The 25000-nt window shown below is 43.4% G+C and overlaps 1 protein-coding gene across 1 annotated transcript in view; it reads left to right on the forward strand.

The window, feature by feature from the left end:
- Nucleotides 1-732: 732 nt before the first annotated feature.
- The window catches only part of tox (thymocyte selection-associated high mobility group box), a gene marked incomplete at both ends in the record, with an annotated part of 92530 nt that continues 68262 nt past the window's right edge, over nt 733-25000 (forward strand). The window contains one exon of the mRNA XM_083653501.1: nt 733-837. Within this exon, the coding sequence (XP_083509627.1) occupies nt 733-837 (105 nt within the window). The remainder of the gene's footprint in view (nt 838-25000) is intronic.

The following is a 25000-nucleotide window of genomic DNA, read 5'->3' on the forward strand; positions in this document are numbered from 1 at the left end:
TGTTCTGTGCACTCCCAACGCTTTATCTGTGGGCTTGTATTTCCATTGACGAATGTATGCTTTTATTTTGAAGGCAAATGTCACTTGTTTTCCGGTGTCGCTGTGGCTAACCGTGGCTGCCTTGACACAGCTCTTTGTATGAATCGTCCGCGAGGTACCACAACACCGAGCAGCAGCAGCGCGAGGAGCCGACCGTTAAAACACACCGGCCCGGCGACAGACAGACAGGCAGGCAGGCAGGCAGGCATTGCTCCGTGTCCGAACAACTTAGCTCTGGATATAACAACACAGGAGTTAAAACAGTTACCTGGCTGCTTCTTTTGGCTCTGTTTGAGACTTTGAGTGGGTCTGATAGAAGTGCGTTTACCGAGAAGTTTTGTCCTCAAAGCACCGGTGTGTGGAGAGAGGAGAGCATCCAGGAAAACTTCACTGACTCTTTCAGCTTATTCTACACATTTTTCTTCTTTTATTTATTTATTTTGTCGTTTTATTTTTTGCCTGAAAACGACATATTTACTCAACTGAAAACTATTTCCCCCCCGTTTTAGCCCCTGTCTATTGGGCTGCAGTTGTATTAATCTGTGTATTAATACAGTTGAAAACCCCTCCAACTTTTGAATAGCAGTAGCTAACGTTAGTCGTTAGCTCCTTCCCTCTCCAGAGGACCTGTCCTGTGTGAGAGAGTGGAAGACAAGAGGAGAGAAGCAGAAGTGGATGTACCGTATTTGAGCCATGGATGTGAGAATTTACCCGCCTCCTCCGCAGTCTCTGGCCGCGTCAGATGCCACTAGGCTGGGGCAGCTCTCCTATCCTGAGTCGGCCTTCGGGACCAACAAGGTGAGGACCTGCATCTATTTCTTTATGTCTAGAGATTGACATTGTGTTTTTGTTCACCTGCTTATTATTGTTTAGTGCTTTGTTTAACCTGTGCACCTCCCCCCTCCTGTCTATCTTTCCAGCCATGCTAATTGAGTACTAATTAATTGTTTAATTAAGCTCCAGCCAATGACTGCAGCTCATATCCGCTCATTAGATGACTTACAGAAAGTAATTTGATTCAGAATTTGGTGTCAGTAATGTAATCGTAATACTTTAATCAAAACCTCAGTCCTGATAATTGAGTGGTAATTCATCGCCTTATTATAGAGACCAACTGATAAATGCAGCTAGAGAAGTTAATTATGGAATAAAAAGACATGACTGGAAAAGGTGAGAAGGAAAATGGAAGCATAAATAATGTTATTTAGATTTGACACAAATGACCCCCCTTTCTCTAATAATGTGACACTTAATTGCTCTCTGTAGGGAATCCTCTGTTGCACCCTCCACAGGGAGGTCAAAGGTCAGGGTCAGATACAGAGCAGCTATCTATCTATCTATCTATCTATCTATCTATCTATCTATCTATCTATCTGTCTGTCTGTCTGTCTGTCTGTCTGTCTGTCTGTCTGTCTTTCTCTATCTATCTATCTATCTATCTATCTATCTATCTATCTATCTCTCTATCTATCTATCTATCTATCTATTCATCCCGTTATTTGGCAATACAATTAGATTAAAATGAAAAACGGTACCCTACAGTATTTAGGATTAGATCATATTTAGTTGTATAAAATAATGTTTTTAAAATTGAGTTTTTACAATAGCAAGGACCGTTTGAATGGTTTCTTCTGTCAGGCTCTGGCAAGCTGCAGCCATGTAGGCTAATGTAAGAATGATATGGATTTGAATATTTTCTGCGCTCCCCCCCTCTCTCTCTCTTTATCTCTCTCTCTTTATCTCTCTCTCTCTCTCTCTCTCTCTCTCTCTCTCTCTCTCTCTCTCTCTCTCTCTCTTTATCTCTCTCTTTATCTCTCTCTCTCTCTCTCTCTCTCTCTCTCTCTCTCTCTCTTTATCTCTCCCTCTCCCTCTCTCTCTCTCTCTCTCTCTCTCTCTCTCTCTGACTGACTGTTCGATTTCTATAATTTTACCGGCTGGTTTTTGATCCTAGCTTATCTCTCTCATGGACTTCCTCATGTCAGTATAGAATTGACAGGCTGGTGTAAAACTTGGCGTGTTTGCCTCTGGACTTACTAAACTGATAGGAGTATTGGTAGAGTGGTCATCCTAACCTACGCCGTTGTCTAAAAAACTTTCTGACTGCTCTCACTCTGACAGACTGGTTTGAATGCTGCCCTGTCCTATCAGCAACAATAGGCTGGTCCAGACTGTTGTCATTCCCAACAGCTCCTATGTTAACTGTTAAGTCCCTCAGCGACACACCAATGATACCCTGTCTCGTCATTTCTGGACGCGCAGGCTAGCGGTGGGGTGGAATCATAACTCACGACACGTGGCCCTCGATAACAATACAGCGATTGTGCGATAATCGATACATTGCAAGAGATTCCATGTACGATACATCGCGATATCTGTGTAACCGAAGAGGAAGAAATACCCCTAAAAAGGCAAAAAGTGGGGAATGATTGATTTATCGATCATACAACAAAGTGCATTCTGCATAGTGCCTCTTTAACCCATTGATACCTGATGCAGCATTTGCGTGTGTATCCCTTTAAGACCGCAAACCGCGTTAACAGGTCTTAAAGGGATACGCACACAAATGAGGGATATACACGCAAATTCTGCATCAGGTATCAATGGGTTAACACACACTGACTGACTGCAACTTGCCACGACTCCGGTCTGCGAAGTTAAAATGTTTAAGGATACAAAATAATGCCTCACTAAAATCTTTTCACACATTACACATTGCACATTTAATTTGACAGAAAACCAACAAACATAAACGAATGTCAAAAATACACATTTCAGGATGTATGTCAGAATGTGGTATCTCGATATGGCGCCAGTGTATATTAATGATATTTTGATATTTTGTCCCACCCCTAGAGGAGGGTAGTCCAACAGAACTCCCACTATGTCTGAAATCGATGCCATGGGAGTGAGACATTCAAATAAGGTGGAGTTGGAGGCGTAAAAAGCTTTTCACATCGGAGACCTGAGTTCGCGTCCCGGAGTGTTCAAAGTCTACATTTCAACCCTAAGTCACATTTAATGTTTGTTTTTTGTTGTTTAAGCCTAACCCAAACCATAACTCAAACAAGTTGCTTTAGTTGCCTAAACTTAACCAAGTTGTTTTAGTTAGCTAAACATAACCAACAGACACTGCAACATATTGAAATGAACAGACGTGACATTTCAAACTAACAGTGGAGGAACGTAACCGGTGGCGTTGAAAAATTAGACAAAAGGGTGTCCTCCTGTGTGTTAAGTAAAGGGTACCCTGTGTGTAAAGTAAAGGGTACCCTGTGTGTTAAGTAAAGGGTACCCTGTGTGTTAAAGGAGAATTTAGTTTTTTTTAACCTGGAGCCCTCTCCTCACATTAATTATTATCTGATGACTCACCCACTGTTCTCCGCAGCGACTTACAGCGTCCTAGGCGTTGTTTTGAGATCAATAGTGTCCAAGCCAGTCCTAGAATGGAGCTCCGTCGGGGCCACATGGCAGCGTGCTGTTCCTCCATGTAAATAGACAGTTTTATTCCCGTTTTCTACCCATATCGTCATTATATGATCCCTAAAGAAACATCAGACTGCTATTCACCCCCGGGCTATTTCCAGTAGTCTTTACAGGGATCTCATTTCCTCATTCGGGGGGAGTTTCACCAACTCTCGTCAAGTCAGTACACAGGCCAGCCGGCAGGAAAGTCTCACGGGACTTGACGAGAGTTGGTGAAACTCACCCCGAATGAGGAAATGAGATCCCTGTAAAGACTACTGGAAATAGCCCGGGGGTGATTAGCAGTCTGATGTTTCTTTAGGGATCATATAATGACGATATGGGTAGAAAACGGGAATAAAACTGTCTTATTTACATGGAGGAACAGCACGCTGCCATGTGGCCCCGACGGAGCTCCATTCTAGGACTGGCTTGGACACTATTGATCTCAAAACAACGCCTAGGACGCTGTAAATCGCTGCGGAGAACAGTGGGTGAGTCATCAGATAATAATTAATATGAGGAGAGGGCTCCAGGTTAAAAAAAACTAAATTCTCCTTTAAGTAAAGGGTACCCTGTGTTTTCAGAAGTGATGCCAAGGGGACGGGGTCCTGACAAACAGTCAACATAGCCTGCGCTGTGAATGAGAATTCATGCAGCAACCTTCTGACTGCTCTCACTCTGGCAGGGTTTGAATCCTGCCGTAACCTCTCAGCAACAACAGGCTGGTCTACTGGTTAGAAATGCCTTTGCTGAAGTGTCCTTAAGCAAGGCACCGAACCCCTACTAGCTCCAGGAGGCTGTTCTGTAGCTGAACCTGACCTGTGACCTCCAGAACTTCCCTTTGGGGATGAACAGAATGTCATTACCGACTGCTTTCTAATCATTTACAGGCTGCTTTTCCAATCCACCTTATCGTCGATGTCAGCCGACTGACTGGCTTTTTATACTATAATGTATCTAAGCTAGTGCTTTTGAAAGCACTATGTAACATACATTATAACGCTAATGCTCTGTACGCTGTAGCTGTCCTATCACTATCGCCTGTGTGTTTCAATGAGTGTGTGTGAGAGATGGAAGATCGAGGCTGGGGATGTAGGAGAGAGAGAGAGCTATAGAGGGTTGGGGGTAGGGATTGGAGCGAGGAGAGAGAGAGAGAGAGAGAGAGAGAGGCATGGGGGGTAGGGATGTTGTAGATGAGAGAGAGAGAGTGAGGGAGAGAGAGAGAGAGAGAGAGAGAGAGAGAGGAGGTGTAGTGGGGGTGGGGCTGCTATAAGGTTTTGTACTATATTTCTCTCCGTGTGTCTTTTGATTCACGGCTCTGTCGGCCTGATAGAAGAGATCATATTACTCTGCTGGGGAAAAGAGAGAGAACAGAGAGAGAGAGAGAGAGAGAGAGGAGAAGGAGAGGGAGAAAGAATAGAGGAAAGTGGGAAGCAGAAGAAACCGAATGAGAAAGAGGGAAAGAACAGAGGAGCGAGAGGCTGTGTGAAAGAGAGTGAAGAGGGAGTGAGAGAGAGAGAGAGAGAGAGAGAGAGAGAGAGAGAGAGAGAGAGAGAGAGAGAGAGAGAGAGAGAGAGAGAGAGAGAGAGAGAGAGACATTGAGAACCCAGTATATGTACGTTTATGTGTGAATGTGTGTAGAGGAAGGGAACAAGAGCTGTGTGTGTGTGTGTGTGTGTGTGTGTTTGTGCGTTTGTGCGTGCGTTTGTGCGTGCGTGCGTGCGTGTGTGTGTGTGTGTGTTTGTGCGTGCGTACGTGTGTGTGTGAGAGAGAGAGGGAGGGAGGAGGGGCATATCCTATAGACATATGAAATGTAAAGTTATAGCCTAATGCCAGTGTTGGTCTACATTTTCCACATCACAGAGAGACTGTATAGGTCTCTGCACAATTACCACTAAATTGCAATATTTCATGAAATATCATGTGAGCACAATCATTAACTAGGATGAGCAAAATGTGTTTATTGGATGTTTTTGCATCTTGAATTTTTGTAACTTTTAAACCTCCTAAATCATTGCAGTACAGTATTACTTTGTTACATGAATCATTGCAGTACAGTATTACTTTGTTACATGAATCATTGCAGTACAGTGTTACTTTGTTACATAAATCATTGCAGTGTTACTTTGTTACATAAATCATTGCAGTGTTACTTTGTTACATAAATCATTGCAGTGTTACTTTGTTACATAAATCATTGCAGTACAGTATTACTTTGTTACATAAATCATTGCAGTGTTACTTTGTTACATAAATCATTGCAGTACAGTATTACTTTGTTACATAAATCATTGCAGTACAGTGTTACTTTGTTACATAAATCATTGCAGTGTTACTTTGTTACATAAATCATTGCAGTGTTACTTTGTTACATAAATCATTGCAGTACAGTGTTACTTTGTTACATGAATCATTGCAGTGTTACTTTGTTACATAAATCATTGCAGTGTTACTTTGTTACATAAATCATTGCAGTACAGTATTACTTTGTTACATAAATCATTGCAGTGTTACTTTGTTACATAAATCATTGCAGTGTTACTTTGTTACATAAATCATTGCAGTACAGTATTACTTTGTTAGATAAATCATTGCAGTACAGTATTACTTTGTTACATAAATCATTGCAGTACAGTGTTACTTTGTTACATAAATCATTGCAGTGTTACTTTGTTACATAAATCATTGCAGTGTTACTTTGTTACATAAATCATTGCAGTGTTACTTTGTTACATAAATCATTGCAGTACAGTGTTACTTTGTTACATAAATCATTGCAGTGTTACTTTGTTACATAAATCATTGCAGTGTTACTTTGTTACATAAATCATTGCAGTGTTACTTTGTTACATAAATCATTGCAGTGTTACTTTGTTACATAAATCATTGCAGTACAGTATTACTTTGTTAGATAAATCATTGCAGTACAGTATTACTTTGTTACATAAATCATTGCAGTGTTACTTTGTTACATAAATCATTGCAGTACAGTATTACTTTGTTAGATAAATCATTGCAGTACAGTATTACTTTGTTACATAAATCATTGCAGTACAGTGTTACTTTGTTACATAAATCATTGCAGTGTTACTTTGTTACATAAATCATTGCAGTGTTACTTTGTTACATAAATCATTGCAGTGTTACTTTGTTACATGAATCATTGCAGTACAGTGTTACTTTGTTACATAAATCATTGCAGTGTTACTTTGTTACATAAATCATTGCAGTGTTACTTTGTTACATAAATCATTGCAGTGTTACTTTGTTACATAAATCATTGCAGTGTTACTTTGTTACATAAATCATTGCAGTACAGTATTACTTTGTTAGATAAATCATTGCAGTACAGTATTACTTTGTTACATGAATCATTGCAGTAAAGTGTTACTTTGTTACATGAATCATAAATCATTGCAGTGTTACTTTGTTAGATAAATCATTGCAGTGTTACTTTGTTACATGAATCATAAATCATTGCAGTGTTACTTTGTTAGATAAATCATTGCAGTGTTACTTTGTTACATGAATCATAAATCATTGCAGTGTTACTTTGTTAGATAAATCATTGCAGTGTTACTTTGTTACATGAATCATAAATCATTGCAGTGTTACTTTGTTAGATAAATCATTGCAGTGTTACTTTGTTAGATAAATCATTGCAGTGTTACTTTGTTAGATAAATCATTGCAGTGTTACTTTGTTACATCACCTCTAGTCGTAGACATTGTTACCGTGCTCTTTATTCACACATGTTCCATAATAGACTGTGCTTTATTGGTATTTATAGACATTCACATGAAAGTACTTTAGCTTGGGCTTGTTGTGATTTCACTGGAGCCTGATTGACCGGGACATAAGCTGTGTTTCCATTACAGTTTTTCGCAAAAGAATTGCGATATTTCTACAACTTCGACAATGTACAATTGCGACTTGTAGGCGTTTCCATTGAAGTTGCGTTTGAGTGATTCCCCGTTGCAGCAGCTGCCACAGTGATTACGCACGGGGATCTGCCCCATATCCCGTCCCCTGCATGCTCAAATCCAACCAATGGTCAATGCAAATCCCAACATGAAGTTACAATGCATATAAACGAGCCTGATTATCAATTCAAAAGAAAATGAGTCGCAAAATGTTGCTGGCTGCGTGAATGCAGTCAGCGCGACAGGCAGAGGAAAAAAGGTAGCCTAATAGCCTACAACTGGTCCGATTTAGAGATGGAGGGGGGAAAAGGCTGATTTGGTTCTATAATTGCACCTGAAACGTGTGCAATGTATTACTCACAGTCACTGTATTCACTTCAGACAGCACCACCGCACCAGTGTGTGCTTTTCATCCTCTCATCTCGCCGCTGTGCCAAATGCGCGCACACAGGCAGCCTGCTGTCACCATGGACCGATTTCTGCCATTAAACATTATCTAATTTGCCCGGCTACGCTTTTGCATAACACTCGTCTTTCTGCTAGGTAGCGTTGCTTCAAAGTTTTCCACTTGCTGCGGAGGTTTTGACACGGCTTATCGAACCTTACTTACCAAACTTATTTTCCGCTCCTTTTCCAAGGGATAATATGGGTCACATGACGTGCAAATGCGAAAAATGTGTTTCCATTACACTTTTGCGATAAACTTCTATATCGACACGTCTGAAAAACCACCTCATGAGAGCGAAAAAACTTTTTGCGATATTTGGGAGGTTTTTCGAAATTCACGTGTTTCCATTACCCAATTTCTATTGCGATATTTAGATTTTGCGCATTTCTGAGGGTAATGGAAACACAACTAGTGTTGACTGTTTCTGCTGTAGATGTTTCAGTAGCCATTTTCACACATGCGCTTTATACCGGGAAATGACCAGAAAGCGGTGTAATGCCTTCATGTATGAAAGTTGTTTTCCGGTATAAGCGCAACCCCGTCATCGCGGACATTTCACCACTTTGGAGGTTGTCACAAGAGCGGTATGTCTGCTTCATGTGTGGGCGTGCCGATTTGCCCCCCTCCCCTCTCTGCTCGCTCTCTGGCCAGTCCTTCAGTCCGCAGCAGCAGCCCGACACACACAGGACAGACACAGCGAAAATGGCAGCGGCTTGTTCTGAGAGTCTGAAGCCGCCCAACGCTTGTAGAGAAAGCAAATGCACGAAGCGAAATGTGGAAGTATTTTGCTTAAATCAGTAACTGACAGCGAAGGCAAGCCCGGACACATCAAACGAAGCCAGTCTGTAAAAAGTGCTTCAACGCGACGCAGGTGAACGGATAAATATCGAATTTCTCTCAGACAGGGATCCCAACTTCTTCAAAGATTTCAGTTCAAAGACTGGTCAGCGAATGTGAAGGATACAACATACATGCCCTCTTAAGTCAAACGAGTGTGATTTATTGTGTGACAAGCTAACTTATTTCACCATTGGAGTTTTGCCGAACCCCCAAAATAAGGACGATTCCCCATCCAAGTGCACACGTCACTCCCCACCCGCTCTGCAGTGCCTACGACCGAATCACAGCAGTGCCAATATTAGCCAACAACAGCACTCCCTCTCGTGTGATATTGCTTAAATATCTTTGATATCATCTTTGATTGTATCCGCTTGTTGTTCAACATCATTTGGTTCATTCCCAAAATGACAGATGGCAATTAATTAATTTAGCTGCTACTGAAACAATGTCCATCTCATGTTCTTTACCAAAGTCTTAGCAAAGACTTCTCCATTACAAAGCTTGTGCACAGTGTAGCCCCGCCCCCATGCAGGGCTGATTTGAATAGAGGTGACTGAGCTGCACACCACACTGAGCACCCATGGGTGACAGACAGACAGACAGACAGTGCTCATTGTGAATGGCCATGGAGGGGAATGGGAGCGTTTCATTTGATACAGCCAGCAGCAGGCTTTCAAAATGCAGTGAGATTAACATTTCAATATTACAAGCTGAATATAGCATCTGTAATAAATTCTATAATTATTAGTGATGGCAACTGCAATTGAAATATACGATCATTTAATTAAATGTGCAGCCTGGAGAAAGAGGCAGAGTGGGGGTGAGAGAGAGAGAGGAAGGGAAGGGTGAGAGAGAGAGAGAGAGAGAGACGAATGTAAACATGTGATTGTGAAAGCTGGGTTAGGTATTTCTAAAGCAAATACAGAGGAAGAGAGGAGAGGTGAGAAGACGGCCTGGGAAAAGAGCGAGAGACTAGATTGAAGGAGAGCTGTGATGGAGGAAGGGGAGAGGACGGGGACAGGAGAGAGGAGATAGAGAAGAGGAGAAGAGAGGGCAGAAGAGAGGACAAGAGAGAAAAGCAGAGGAATTGAGAATAGAGGAGAAAAAGAGAAAATAGAGTGTGCAAGCTCTCGAAACCTGCTTGAGGAGTGACATTAAGCCAAGAAGACAGTGTGTCACACACACACACACACACACACACACACACACACATGTATGCACACGTGCACGCGCACATACACACACTAGGGATGGGCAACGAATTTTGAATTTCCGAATAATTGTTTTTATTATCAAAATCGACTTTCATTATTGAAAGTCAAAAATCGTTTATTGACAATCTTGTCATAAAAAGTAAGTTTTCCTTTGTTTTTACCAGTGCCTGTTTGTCCATGCCTGTTGCCGTAGCCGCTGGCTGTTTGTACCATGGATGTATTAAAATAACTGGATAGGGGATGAGCCACGCCCACCCATGCATTTGGACGGAGGCTGCCCCCCCCATGAAGTCATCATGGGGGGGGGGGGGGGTTTCTTCCTGGTTTTACTTCCTGACCATGCGGCCTTAGGCGAAGTGCGCATGTGTGCCATGACGTATTCCATGACGTCTCCCACCCCTCCCACCCATGGATGTATTAAAAGAAGAAAATACCCCTGTATACACCTCTTAGTGGCTTCTGAAGAAAAAATGACCCCATGAAAAATTATTTGATAATTAAAAGAGTCGTTTTATACTTTGAGTGACACCCGGAAAAGATTCCCCTGGGTTTAACAGCTGCCGGGGTCCCCATGCAAGTGGATGGGAATTTTCCTTTCTGGGCTGCATGGCGTCACGTGACTTGCAATACAGAGCTTCGCCACCATGTTCAAATGGCTTCACAGCCCAGCGCTATTCCTGGGGGCTTGGTTTGTACACTGGACTGGACTGCCTCCATGTTTTACATTCATGTTGGGCAGTCTGTTGTCCTGTATTGCAGTGGTTCTCAAAGTGGGGACCCCCAGGGGTCCTTGACCGGGTCCCCAGCAAAAAGGGGGATCGTTTTATTTTCACTATAATTCCATCCATAAGTAACACAATGACAGATGGCCATGGGTTCCATACAGTTTGTGTAATAAAACATCTAACAGCAAAAATCTAATCAAATCGGGGTCCGTGGTGTAACTTTTGTCAGTGTAGGGGTCCTTGATGTAACCTGTCTGTCTGTCTGTCTGTCTGTCTGTCTGTCTGTCTGTCTACGTGTGTTAAAGCAGTGCTGACTCTAAGACAACAAAGTTTCTTATCTTATCTTATGAGTCAGATTGGTAGTGTACTTCACTCTGAATGTGAGCATTTGCTAAACGCTCTATAATGACTCACCTGTACCACAAAACTGTGGAGGACAGTCAGAATGAGAATTCCACTTCAATGGGCCAGTGGGTCGTCTTCCTCTGCGTCTTTTGTCTCTCACACATTCCCACCGTCTCCCTCCTACAGCTTCCTAAGCGGCCAAAGTGTCTCATCTCATTATCTGTCAGAACAGAACCAGTCGGTCTGTCCGTCTGTCCATGTTGGCTGTCTGTCCCGCGTACCGTACCGTGCCGTACCGAGCCGCCCCCTCCCACCACAGAGGCAGAACAATTGGGTGACTTTCGGCACAGTCGCTCACATCCCGGTGTGGCCGAGCGCCTTTTTCAATTGGTGGAATGTTGGGGAGCGAGCGACCAGGGGCTCCTGGTTGGTGGAGGGATGCCAAATGGGACAGATGGGCGGAGATAGAGCGCTGCCAGGAGAGACTAATTATCAGGAATTCCTTTCCAAAACAAACATATTGCAATCAAATCACATATTGCAATCATAACTACATTGTTCTACGTGTGTGTGTGTGGGTGTGCGTGCACGTGTGTGCACGTGTGTGTGTGTGTGTGTGTGTGTGTGTGTGTGTGTGTGTGTGGGTGTGTTAGTGAGAAGGACTTGGATGAAGTCGCTGCTGGTAGAAGATTTTGGATGAGTTCCTGAAGCACGAAGGATTTACTTTACTTCAGCACTTTTGTTCATAATCATATAATCACAAGTACAATGGTCAAATCTGTTGTGTGATCGTCCTAATTATTCCGGCTAGCAGGAAATCTGTCGCCTTTCAGAAATGCTGTTCGGGTGTGTTTGTTTTAAACCCGCTTCCATTTGCCAGAAAACTGAAAGTTAGCGTGAGTGAGTTTTCTGTAGCCACCGTGTGAGTCGCTAGATCTGTAACTGTCAAGTTTATTATTGAGACTTGTCTCAAAGTCATAATCCCACCCGGGGTGCAGGGTCAAAAGCACTGAGTCCCTTTGTCAGAGGACAGTGTCTGCTGGACCTGCCTGTTGTGTTCATCTGAGCAGACTGTCTGCTGGACCTGCCTGTTGTGTTCATCTGAGCAGACTGTCTGCCTGGACCTGCCTGTTGTGTTCATCTGAGCAGACTGTCTGCTGGACCTGCCTGTTGTCTCTCTGAGTGTTCATCTGAGCAGACTGTCTGCTGGACCTGCCTGTTGTCTCTCTGAGTGTTCCTCTGAGCAGACTGTCTGCTGGACCTGCCTGTCGTCTCTCTGAGTGTTCATCTGAGCAGACTGTCTGCTGGACCTGCCTGTTGTCTCTCTGAGTGTTCCTCTGAGCAGACTGTCTGCTGGACCTGCCTGTTGTCTCTCTGAGTGTTCATCTGAGCAGACTGTCTGCTGGACCTGCATGTTGTCTCTCTGAGTGTTCATCTGAGCAGACTGTCTGCTGGACCTGCCTGTTGTCTCTCTGAGTGTTCCTCTGAGCAGACTGTCTGCTGGACCTGCCTGTCGTCTCTCTGAGTGTTCATCTGAGCAGACTGTCTGCTGGACCTGCCTGTTGTCTCTCTGAGTGTTCCTCTGAGCAGACTGTCTGCTGGACCTGCCTGTCGTCTCTCTGAGTGTTCCTCTGAGCAGACTGTCTGCTGGACCTGCCTGTTGTCTCTCTGAGTGTTCATCTGAGCAGACTGTCTGCTGGACCTGCCTGTCGTCTCTCTGAGTGTTCATCTGAGCAGACTGTCTGCCTGGACCTGCCTGTCGTCTCTCTGAGTGTTCATCTGAGCAGACTGTCTGCTGGACCTGCCTGTCATCTCTCTGAGTGTTCATCTGAGCAGACTGTCTGCTGGGCCTGCCTGTTGTCTCTCTGAGTGTTCATCTGAGCAGACTGTCTGCTGGACCTGCCTGTCGTCTCTCTGAGTGTTCATCTGAGCAGACTGTCTGTTGGACCTGCCTGTTGTCTCTCTGAGTGTTCATCTGAGCAGACTGTCTGCTGGACCTGCCTGTTGTCTCTCTGAGTGTTCATCTGAGCAGACTGTCTGCTGGACCTGCCTGTTGTCTCTCTAAGTGTTCATCTGAGCAGACTGTCTGCTGGACCTGCCTGTTGTCTCTCTGAGTGTTCATCTGAGCAGACTGTCTGCTGGACCTGCCTGTTGTCTCTCTGAGTGTTCATCTGAGCAGACTGTCTGCTGGACCTGCCTGTTGTCTCTCTGGATAAGTAGTGTGTGAATGAATGTGCTCAGCAGGAGTTAGTTCATGCAGTGGGACAGGGCCTGTGGAGGATGTCAAACAGGTGTAACGATGGTCATGTGAAAAACACCAGGCCTGCATTCAAATGGTCTTTTTTGCTAATAGGAAGGTTCCTAACTGAGTGAAAATGACCCGGAAGTACCTTAAAGTGGCAGCCATGATAAGAGCAGTTTGAATAGACCAAATCAGCGGGATGTTTACATTTACTTCCGGGTACCCCTGAGGTCCACACATTATAATGCCGGTGGATGGCACAAACTGACGTGTTGAAGACAAAAACAGACAAAGAAGACAAAAATGGTTCGTCCGTGTTGTGTTGTTGTTTAATATCATTCATAACAACACTTTCACTAACGACCAGACTAGCTAATTTACCTGTTGGACCAGACCAGAGTAGACTTGACGCTAAATTAAATTAACGTGGCGTCAGTAGCTCTGTTTGTAACGTTAACGTAACCTCGCGTCACCAGGCTCTTCTACGTTAATGATTCTGCAAAACAGCGAGTTTGACAGACAAACAAACGTTATTAGCTAGCTAACACTACATAAAACAAACACAGAAGAAAGGCTAGATACGTCGGACAAGCATGTTTACCAACCGTTTAACCAATTAAATTGAAAGTAGTCGGCCGAAAACAACGAGAGGGTTTGACAGCATTTATTTGACAACACGCACATTTAAACCTGCCGCCTTCCCCAAGTGGTACCCGGAAGTAAATTTGTTTACATGGTGACGTCACGGTGATTTGGTCTATTGAATTCTCTAAATGCTGAGGAAAGATGCTTCAATGCTTCCTGACTTAGGTCCTTTAGCATATAGGATATAATGGACCATCCTTTACGTAAGGAAAGTAAACAATGCCATCCCACAATTCCTTGCGGCATCAAAGCGACGCACCATTCGGGCATGATTCGGCCGTTCACGAAAAAACAAAACAATCAACATAGCTTGCTAATGCTTGCTGACCATGTTGCTAACGTGAGCAGGAAATGGATTTCACCATTGAAATCAGTAGGACTTGCACATGCTAGTCAGCTGTTTCAGTCACTCAGTGGTGTTGTGTGACGTGAAAAGGTAGAACCCCCAACTACGTGCAGGCTTAGGGCCTGTGTCCACCTAGCGTCTTTTTCCGACCGTTAAACGCTGGGAGTGCGCTGGGGAGCGCTGATCTCAGCGCACAATATACAAGGAAGCAGTTTGAAACTAACGTTAGTTCAGTGCGGTAGTAGCTTGATAGCTGACAGCTAACATTAGCTAACAACACACATACAGTGATTTAGCTCAACTCTCACCAGAAATATCAAGTGTCTAGCCAATCTGCCCCCACAATTGAGCCTTTCTGTCTCTGTTGCGATAGTTTCTCCATATGATTAGTTGCCAGAAAAGCAGCACCCGACACCAGCGTCTTTCTGAAAAGTTAAAATATTTTCAGCTGGAAGCGCTGGAAGTCGGGCGCACAAAAACGCCGGAGCGCTCTGAAAATAGACGCTGGGCGCAGCGCACTTTCTCTAGACGTCCGTGTGCGCCCGCATACACTCTCCCCCCATTGGAAACAACTGAAAAAAGACGCCGAAGCTGATGAAAAGACGCTAGATGGACACAGGCCCTAAGGCTAAGGTATAAATAAGTATCAATACAAAAAATATTATAGAGAAGCGTGCGTCTGTCGGTCCATCTGTCATTGTTTATTTTGTTTATTTTCATGCCACTTTTTCATTGTGTGTGTGTGTGTGTGTGTGTGTGTGTGTGTGTGTGTGTGTGTGTGTGTGTGCGCGTGCGTGCGTGCGTGGGGGGTTGTGTGAAAAAGAGACAATGAGAGACAGTGCATTTGTTGTTTCTGTGCGTGTGTGCTATCGTTTCAGATCTGTGGCATTGTGTGTGTGTGTGTGTGTGTGTGTGTGTCTCAGGTTTCTTCCCTAAGGCAGGCCTTCTATGTGGATCTAACTGTAGGTTAGAGGTGTGGCAGGTGTAGGACAACAGATATCTGGCTTTCTGAGCAAAGATGCCAGGCCAAGCTCTTCTCATCTCATTGTCCCCTCACAGCAATGTTTCCATCCCCCTGAGTGTCAATAAGCAAAAACATTTGAAATGTTGCAAAGAATGAAACCGAAATTATGCGTTTCCATTTCCATCAGCAGACTTGAAGCAAATAAATAGACTTCCAGAGCATCGATTTTATTTTTTTATTTTTTAGAAATGGTTAGTAGTACTGAACAAGTGTTCTTTGCTGCACAGATACTGTATTTTACAGACGACACCGACGAAAGTCCAAAGCTACTTTTGAAGTTCTTTATTGCACAAATGCTTTTTCGTCTCTGTTCATCGCAACATTTCTTTTTGTCAAAAAGCTTTTCCGTCACAACGTACGTCAGCATGAATGTTGTTATGTTGTGACAGAAAAGTTGGATCTATAACACTTTACTTGTACCCTAAATATGCATGTTGAATCTGCTATATTATGAATGTAGCAATAATAATTTCACAGCCTATAATACATTTGATGTCTACTAAACAGAGAATCATAATAATATTTTGTACATTTATTGTTAATTCTTCTAACAGTCTCATAACCGGCTCTTGCCAGATTCATGATGCACACTATACAGTGTATTATGACTTTTCTGATGCGGTCATGATTGTAGGCCTACATTTCATATAATTTTATCAAATAAAAAAGTGGTGATGTTCAAGGTAATTCAAGTCTTACCAAATGATAGTGAGTAGATTTAATCGAAATTCCATTTCCACTCAGCTTTTCTAATTCAATGAATCGTAGTTTACATCACATTGATTGAGTGGAAAGCCAGATCCTGTGCTCTCTGTCTATACTGGACTCTGATCAAAGTAGAAACAGTGAAATATGAAAAGAGTTTGGTCGGGCTGCTCTCTGTGAAAATAAGACAAATAGAAAAAGTTCAAAAATCAGTGATTAAACAGCTGCCTGTAGAATGTCCTTCCACATACACACACTTACATACAGTTAATCTAGGCTTACAGTCATGGTGGATATAGTGTAGCCAATAAAACTTAGTTTACATTGTCGTCATAGTGACAGAGTGATAAGTCAGATAAACAGTTGCTGAGTTGAACTACCACAGCTGTTACAGTATATTGTCTCTGTCTCTCTCTCTCAGTTTCTCTCTGTCTGCCTCTGTCTTTCTCTCTCTCACACACACACACACACACACACACACACACACACACACACACACACACACACACACACACACACACACACACAGGTCTGTCTCTCTCTGTGTGCCTGTCTTTCTCTCTCTCTCACACACACACACACACACACACACACACACACACACACACACACACACACACACACACACACACACACACACACACACACACACAGGTCTGTCTCTCTCTGTGTGCCTGTCTTTCTCTCTCTCTCACACACACACACACACACACACACACACACACACACACACACACACACACACACACACACACACACACACACACACACACACACACACACACACAGGTCTGTCTCTCTCTCTGTGTGCCTCTGTCTTTCTCTCTCTCTCACACACACACACACACACACACACACACACACACACACACACACACACACACACACACACACACAGGTCTGTCTCTCTCTCTGTGTGCCTCTGTCTTTCTCTCTCTCTCTCTCTCACACACACACACACACACACACACACACACACACACACACACACACACACACACACACACACACACACACACACACACACACACACACACACACACACACACACACAGGTCTGTCTCTCTCTCTCTAACTATCCCTGACTGGGCCACTGTGCTAGTTGACTCATTTTTAGAGTCTGCCTGAGGCGTTTTGGAGCCAAACCAAACCCATTCAGTCCACTCCAGTAACATACAGTAGCTTCATAAGCCAGCCACACCATCAGTGTAAAACAAACAAACAAAAAAAACAACAACAACAACAACATGCTGAAATGATTCAGATATGGCCGTGGCCATATATCAGTGTTACTGTATTTTGTTGCCACATTTATTCAAAGAGAATGTCATAAACACTATGAATGGCAGTGTTTCCATCCATGACACAGGTTGGAGTTGAAGAGGAAGCCAAGCCCAACATGCAGATGTTTGGCTAGTATCGCTATTGACTAGTAGGGGTGGGGGAAAAAATCGATACACCATAGTATCGCGATATTTTGCCTGACGATATTGTATCGATATTTGGACGCCAAGTATCGATATAATATATATATATGTATATACCGGTATATTTATACAACAGTTAGTTCCGGCCGGGCAATTTGATTGGACAAGAGGGATCCTACCAGTGCCAATATTTCATGATAAGGCACTGGCGCGTCACTGTGTGTAGATCACTCCGCTTCACAGCTGCCCTAATCAACAAAATGCTTCACAGCTGTAGAGTAGACAGTAGTAAAGTAGACAGCCTGCAGTTAATTAGGCTGATTAGGCTACATTTTCAGCAAAGCAGAAAGCTGAGGGGACTATTTTTGTTGGCGGAGGAATAAATAGAGAAATCATATATTTTCTCAGCTTTTTGTCATTTTTTTAATCAGCTTTGTTTAATAGAACTGTTGAGACTGTTGCCGTACCATGATGGTACGGCATGGTAGGATTGCCTTTTCACCAGGGAGGGTCTGGTGAGACGAAGGAGGAGCGCGGCTGGGAAAACCACAGGGCCTGAGCCTCCATGCACCGAAGGGTCTTACAATACTGCGGTGTAGCACTAAACTCTATTGCAGCGGATTGGGCGTGATCAGCCCTTCCGCGGGCAACGTTGCAGACAGAGTAGGAAGGCTGATCCGTGAGCGGCTGCTTCCGGGACGCGGGTCGGGGTCTTAATCGGCCTCGGCTGGGGCTACTGGTTGAGGGTGTATGATGTTGATAGACCCGAAACACCTTACGACCCCAGTTAACATCACTGATGACGCGTCCCAACGCATACTGTAGTATGTATTTTGAACATTGTATAAAAGCAATATCACACTCGAGGTCGTGCTGTTGTTGGCTAATATCGGCACTGCTGTGATTATCTTCGGCACTCGGCCTGCTGCCTCGTGCCTACGACCGAATCACAGCAGTGCCGATATTAGCCAACAACAGCACTCCCTCTCGTGTGATATTGCTTATATATATATATATATATATATTTTTTTTTTGCAGGCCATGCCATGCCAGGCCACCGGGCATCTGCCCGAAGCGCCCGATGTTGCAGTCCGCGCCTGCAGTGGCGTATTGAGTCCAGAGAAGCTTAATAATGTAGCGTACATTTTGGGCAAAAACAAAACAAAACATAACAAAAAAAACACTGCATGTTTTACTTCCGGTGAGGTCAAGGAAAAGGTAGGAAAAGGAGTTAGACAATATATCGAAATATTGCAATATTTAATATATCGCAATATTCAATATATCGCAATATCGGCGATATCGCAATACTGTCGTATCGTGACTCAAGTATCGTTTTAGTATCGTATTGTGGGCATCTGGTGATTCCCACCCCTACTAGATAGCCCACTCAGGCATTTATTGTACTTTTCTCTTTTAACTGTTCATCATGACACATCTGGGAAAGACAGTCGTCAGTGTGCTATTCTCTGTCTATTTGAATTAAGAGGTTTGAATTGAATTGAATTGTATTGAATTGAATTGAATTGAATTCCACGTATAACAAGTGTAACAGAGCAGGGAAAAACAGCTACACATGAAGTATCTTAAAAATGAGGAACCTGACTCGAGGGTGGGCTTTAAGGTTTAACATGAGTCCACTGGCAGTGCCCACATTCATAGTGTGAGTGAGTGAACCTACAGAACATCAGGTGGGCCCAGCAAGATGCTAGTCATGAGCCAAAACATGATAGCACTCTCCAGTTTATGACAAGCTGTAGCATTACAGGCATCATGATAGCACTCTGCAGTTTATGACAAGCTGTAGCATTACAGGCATCATGATACCACTCTGCAGTTTATGACAAGCTGTAGCATTACAGGCATCATGATAGCACTCTGCAGTTCATGACAAGCTGTAGCATTACAGGCATCATGATACCACTCTGCAGTTTATGACAAGCTGTAGCATTACAGGCATCATGATAGCACTCTGCAGTTCATGACAAGCTGTAGCATTACAGGCATCAAAATGAGATGTTTTTGACAGCATCTCAACCTGGCACGCTGCCCTCCTACAAACACACACATGCTCACTCAGGCACAAGGACAGCAGTTAATGCTGCCAAATTATCTCACACACCAGATGCACATGCAGCAGCTAAAATACAATCAGCATCTATATCTGTCTGTCTGTCTGTCTGTCTGTCTGTCTGTCTGTCTGTCTGTCTGTCTCTGTCTGTCTGTCTGTCTGTCTGTCTGTCTGTCTCTGTCTGTCTGTCTGTCTGTCTGTCTGTTTCTGTCTGTCTCTGTCTGTCTGCCTGTCTGTCTGTCTCTGTCTGTCTGTCTGTCTGTCTGTCTTCATTAGTGCAACACACTAATGAGGGTTTCCAAATTCCAATCATGGAAGTTGGAAACCCTCATTAGTGTTTTGCTTGCACCTGTGTTTACCCTAACTGCCACAAAATGGCCCCCGTGAAAAGGGTCTATAGACCAAATCACCGTGACGTCACCATGTAAACAAATTTACTTCCGGGTACCACTTGGGGAAGGCGGCAGGTTTAAATGTGCGTGTTGTCAAATAAATGCTGTCAAACCCTCTCGTTGTTTTCGGCCGACTACTTTCAATTTAAATGGTTAAACGGTTGGTAAACATGCTTGTCCGACGTATCTAGCCTTTCTTCTGTGTTTGTTTTATGTAGTGTTAGCTAGCTAATAACGTTTGTTTGTCTGTCAAACTCGCTGTTTTTTAACGTTACAGACAGAGTAACCTCGCGTCACCAGGCTCTTCTCGGCGAGAAAGAGCCTGGTACAGACAGAGCTACTGACGCCACGTCAATTTAATTTAGCTTCAAGTCTACTCTAGTCTGGTCCAACAGGTAAATTAGCTAGTCTGGTCTCCACTAACGTTAGTGAAAGTGTTGTTATGAATGATATTAAACAACAACACAACACGGACGAACCATTTTTGTCTTCTTTGTCTGTTTTTGTCTTCAACACGTCAGTTTGTGCCGTCCACCGCCATTATAATGTGTGGACCTCAGGGGTACCCGGAAGTAAATGTAAACATCCCGCTGATTTGGTCTATTGGATCTTAGTTCGGTGAGTGCAGTAATGTTAGTACTCAGACGAGAGAGGCCCAGTCTTGCTCTGATACGAGTACAATTTGCTTTTGGTATTATATTTATTACTGTTAAAGCCATAACGTACTTCAGGTTTATTTTGTATATTTGTGCCTGATTTCAAATAACTTTATAAGTAGCCTGATTTAATTTGATGGTAATATTATGACATGTCCTTAGGGATTGAAACATTTTATTTGTTATTCTAACCTTTCATTTTTGGGGATGTTCAATCATATTTATCTAGCAATAATTTAGTAATAGAATTATCTGCGCTTTATTAGTTTGTCCTGCTGCCATAAAGTGATCCTGCTTGTAATCGTAAATTGACTTAACTGTGGTAAAGTACACAACGTGCACTATACATTTTAGGGCTGTGAATCTTCACTGGCCTCACGATTCGATTCGATTACGATTCAGAGGGCTACGATTCGATTCGATTACGATTATCGATGCATCTCGATGCATCTCGATGCATCTTAAATCGATGCATCACTTTTTTCCGCAATACATGATTTATTTTTTCTCACTTTCTTTTTTCTCACTGTGTGGCTACTTTCAAAATAAAAGTGCATTTGGAATTGCATTGTATTATGATCCATAATTAAAATAAACAACTGCATGTACTTCCATTATATTTTATTTGATTATTATTATTATTTTTTTTTTATAATCGATTTTTGACATTTGTGAATCGATGCAGAATCGTGCACGTCCGCATCGCGATGCATCTTATAATCGATTATTTTTGACACCCCTAATACGTTTGGGATCCGTAGGAAGGCGGTTTTCAACGGAGCAGGACGTGGAGCAACACTTTTCTTACCGTGATCTTTTCCATGTGCAATTGATTGTTTATGCAGCATAAGGCTGAAGAACAGTAAAGGTAGACTAGAACAATGGAGACGTTCTATTTGTTCTAATTGACACTGTAAGTTTTTGGGGATAAATCGTCTGCTTTTTTCATTCGACACCTGCCTCGCTTGTTTCATGTGGATTATGGAGTTCACCTTTTGGAAACCACGAGTCACAAACTTTAAGTCCTGCAACTGCAAGAGTGGCAAAGGAAGGTTTTAATTTTAGTTTTCCACTACATTGACTATTTGTCATATTTTAGTTTTAGACTACTTCTGCACTGACTGAAACATTCACAATTAAAAAACATCAGTTCAGTTTTTCACTTGAGCATTTGTTTATGTTATTTGAAGTCCTGCTTTCATAAACATTTGAGGTGTGTTTATTAATTTGGTTAAAAAAAATGCATCACCCGGAAACATTTACCTTGCCATGGCAAACATACCAGCCGGCTACTTTTCCCATCTGGCTGGCTACTCAAACATTTGGGGAACCCCCTGATTACTCTATATATTTCTCTCTTTCCCGTCGTCCTTGTCTGTCATCCTAATAGTCTCTCTCCCCCTCTCTCTCTCTCTGACCCTGACCCACTTAGCTAGCTGCTTGTTATTCAAACCTTTGCTTTACTCCCCCCCCCTCCCCTCCACACACACACACACACACACACACACACACACACACACACACACACACACACACACACACACACACGCACACACACACACACACACACACACACACACACACACACACACACACACACACACACACACACACACATGCTTGCACACCCAAATGAAGAGAAGGAAGAGAGATGAGAGACAGAGCAGAGAGGGGGGGGAGAGGGATAGAGAGAGAGAGAGAGAGAGAGAGAGGGAGGAGGGTAATTTGGTTTGACTATAAACCTTGCCATGCTTCCTGCTTCTCAGTAAGGCTTCATACACACATGCGCGTGCACACACACGCACGCACGCACGCACGCACGCACGCACACACACACACACACACACACACACACACACACACACACACACACCACACACACACACAGGCCCTGAAAAAGTAGCCATTAAGGCACTAGACTGGAGTTTTAGCAGAAGGGCTACTCTCTGTTGTAGCGTGGCACATCATTGACGATCCTCATTTAGCATAAATTCACACCCCACCAACGTCACATGTGTCATTTATGTGTTATGATGCGTCCTCACTCAGTGCATGAACTCAGTGAAAGAACAAGAAAGCCCCCAGAACTGGACTGGACATTTTCACATCATTGCAGGAGAATGCTAATGAGCTAACAGATAGGAGCCATGTTTCCATCCAGCTGCCGAGCAGATTTTAAACAAACGTTTGAAACGTCGTAGAAAATAACATCCAAATGACTGTGGGTGTGTTTCCCGTCAGCTGGGTTGAACTGAATAAATACTGTCGGTTTCTTGGTCAGAAAACGTAGCCACCAGAAACAATGTCTGCTGGCAAGAGTTGATTAGTGCTAGGCAAGATGTTATTGTTTTGTCAGGTAATGTGTTAACCAGTGATGGGCAAGCTACTTGGAAAATGTAGTAAGCTAAGCTACCAGCTACTCTAGATTAAATATAGCTTCACTACACTGAAGCTATCCCCAGAGAAATGTAGCAAGCTAAGCTATGAGCATCATGGCAAAAGTAGCTTAATGCTACATCGAAGCTTCTTTTGTTTTCTTTTTTTTTTTTTTACATTGAATCAACTTCATGCCAAATCAATGTTATCTCAGTGATCAAGAACAACTTTCCACCAAACAAATAGGCAGGCAACAACAACAACAACACCAAAGCCCAGTTCAATTGGTTAATACGGTATAAAACAAACTAAAACTCTCATTGCCACACAATATTCAAAAAGAGAATTCCAAAATAAAACCATAAAAGACCGTGTTAGAAACAATAAAAATAAATTACCTATCCCCCCCAAAAAAATCTATTGGTTGCTTCAGCACAAGATAAACTCAACTCAACTATCGTCTCCTCTCCACTGCTCTCGTGTTGTGTACGGTATGTTCCCTTCCCGACGGCATGACCCACCCTATACTGCCTCTGATTGGCTTAAAACCCAACCCAATCAGAGGAAGAGTAGGGCGGGTCCAGCAGTGCAAGGATGCTAATAACTAGGACAAGACAACACTTGTCCGTCATATGGAAGGGCTTGCTTCGGCTAACACTTGACAGCATTGTCTCCTCCTGTTCTATTCCAGACTGCAGCAGAATGTCCGCGCTGCCTGGGAGGGAGCTTTGCTCATGTTTCCTCTGGGGAAGTAACTTGTAGCGTTTGTGGGATGCTACCGCGCTACTTGGTCTATAAATAGCTTCGCTACAGAAAACACGAATGAATTGAAAAGGAGCGATGCTACCACCTGAGAAATGTAGTTAAGCTAAATAGCTTCGCTACTTGTAGCAACACATTCCATTAGCCTTTTTCACCTCAGCCATTATGTGTCTAAAATGCAGGAAGGGTAAATGGACTGCATTTATATAGCGCTTTTATCCAAAGCGCTTTTATCCAAAGCGCTTTTATCCAAAGCGCTTTTATCCAAAGCGCTATATAAAGCGGACGCAGCCGGATTTTTTAATTAGTTCATTAGGGCCGACTAAATGGGCAAAAATGGCTAGTGAGTCGAAAACAAGATAGCTAACTAGCTGATTACCACAAGAGTTGTCATAGCAACCAATAAATAATCAAATACATGAAGGCTACATGTAGGCTCACACCCCTGTGGGTGAGCCAGATTTTTGAATTAAGTAATTAGGTCCGACCGATTGGGCAAAAATGGCTAATTAGTTGCCGAAATGCCTCAACATAGGTTCAGCACCATGGAGAGCTCCAGACTCTCGCCCATGTTAAGAGATGGGCAGTACATGCGGTACGGAAAAAATACGCACCTGTTCTATTTTTGTCGGATCTCCCACGCGTCTCTGACAAGATTACCTGGATGTGAGTCTGTTCAGGCAGCTGCACGGAGCCATAACGCAGCTGGTGGGCATAGGCCTTTAGAATCAGCCAGGGAAGTGGACTATGAAAAGCCTCTGGGGAGAGAGAGGAGAGGCTGCATGCCAACTCTGTGAGCGAGGCCTGTCACACAGGGACGGCTATTCAGCTAGTGGTTTGAATGCATCTTGTGCTGAAACGACCTTTATTAAAGGTTTAGGTTTAGACCTGCTACTGTAAGAGTCAAAGGTAGCCACAACCACAATCTCTCTCTCCCTCTATTTCTCTCCCCCTCTCTCTCTTCCTCTCTCTCTCCCCCTCTCTCCCTCCCTCCTCTCACCCCCCCTTCTCTCCCCCTCTCCCTCTCTCTCCCCCTCCCCCTCTCTCTCTCCCCCTCTCCCCCCCCCCCCCTCTCTCTCAGGGTCAATGGAGAGTGTAATAGGTTCCACTCTGCCTCTCGAGCCTGATGAAAGGAAATCATCACATCTCTTCCTCTTTCTCTGTCTCATCTCTCCTTTTCTTTTCTGATGTGACCACTTATACTGTAGCTTGAGTGCCATATCTATTGCTGCATGGGAAAGCTAGCTCTAGCATTAGCCACCTAGAATTGCCTTGTGAGGAAAAACAGAAGAAGCAAGTCAGAAAGTAGGGATGCACCGATCCACATTTTTTCACTTCCGATCCGATTCCGATAC

Source organism: Poromitra crassiceps (genome assembly GCF_964638095.1).
Source record: "Poromitra crassiceps genome assembly, chromosome: 17".
NCBI lineage: Eukaryota > Metazoa > Chordata > Actinopteri > Beryciformes > Melamphaidae > Poromitra > Poromitra crassiceps.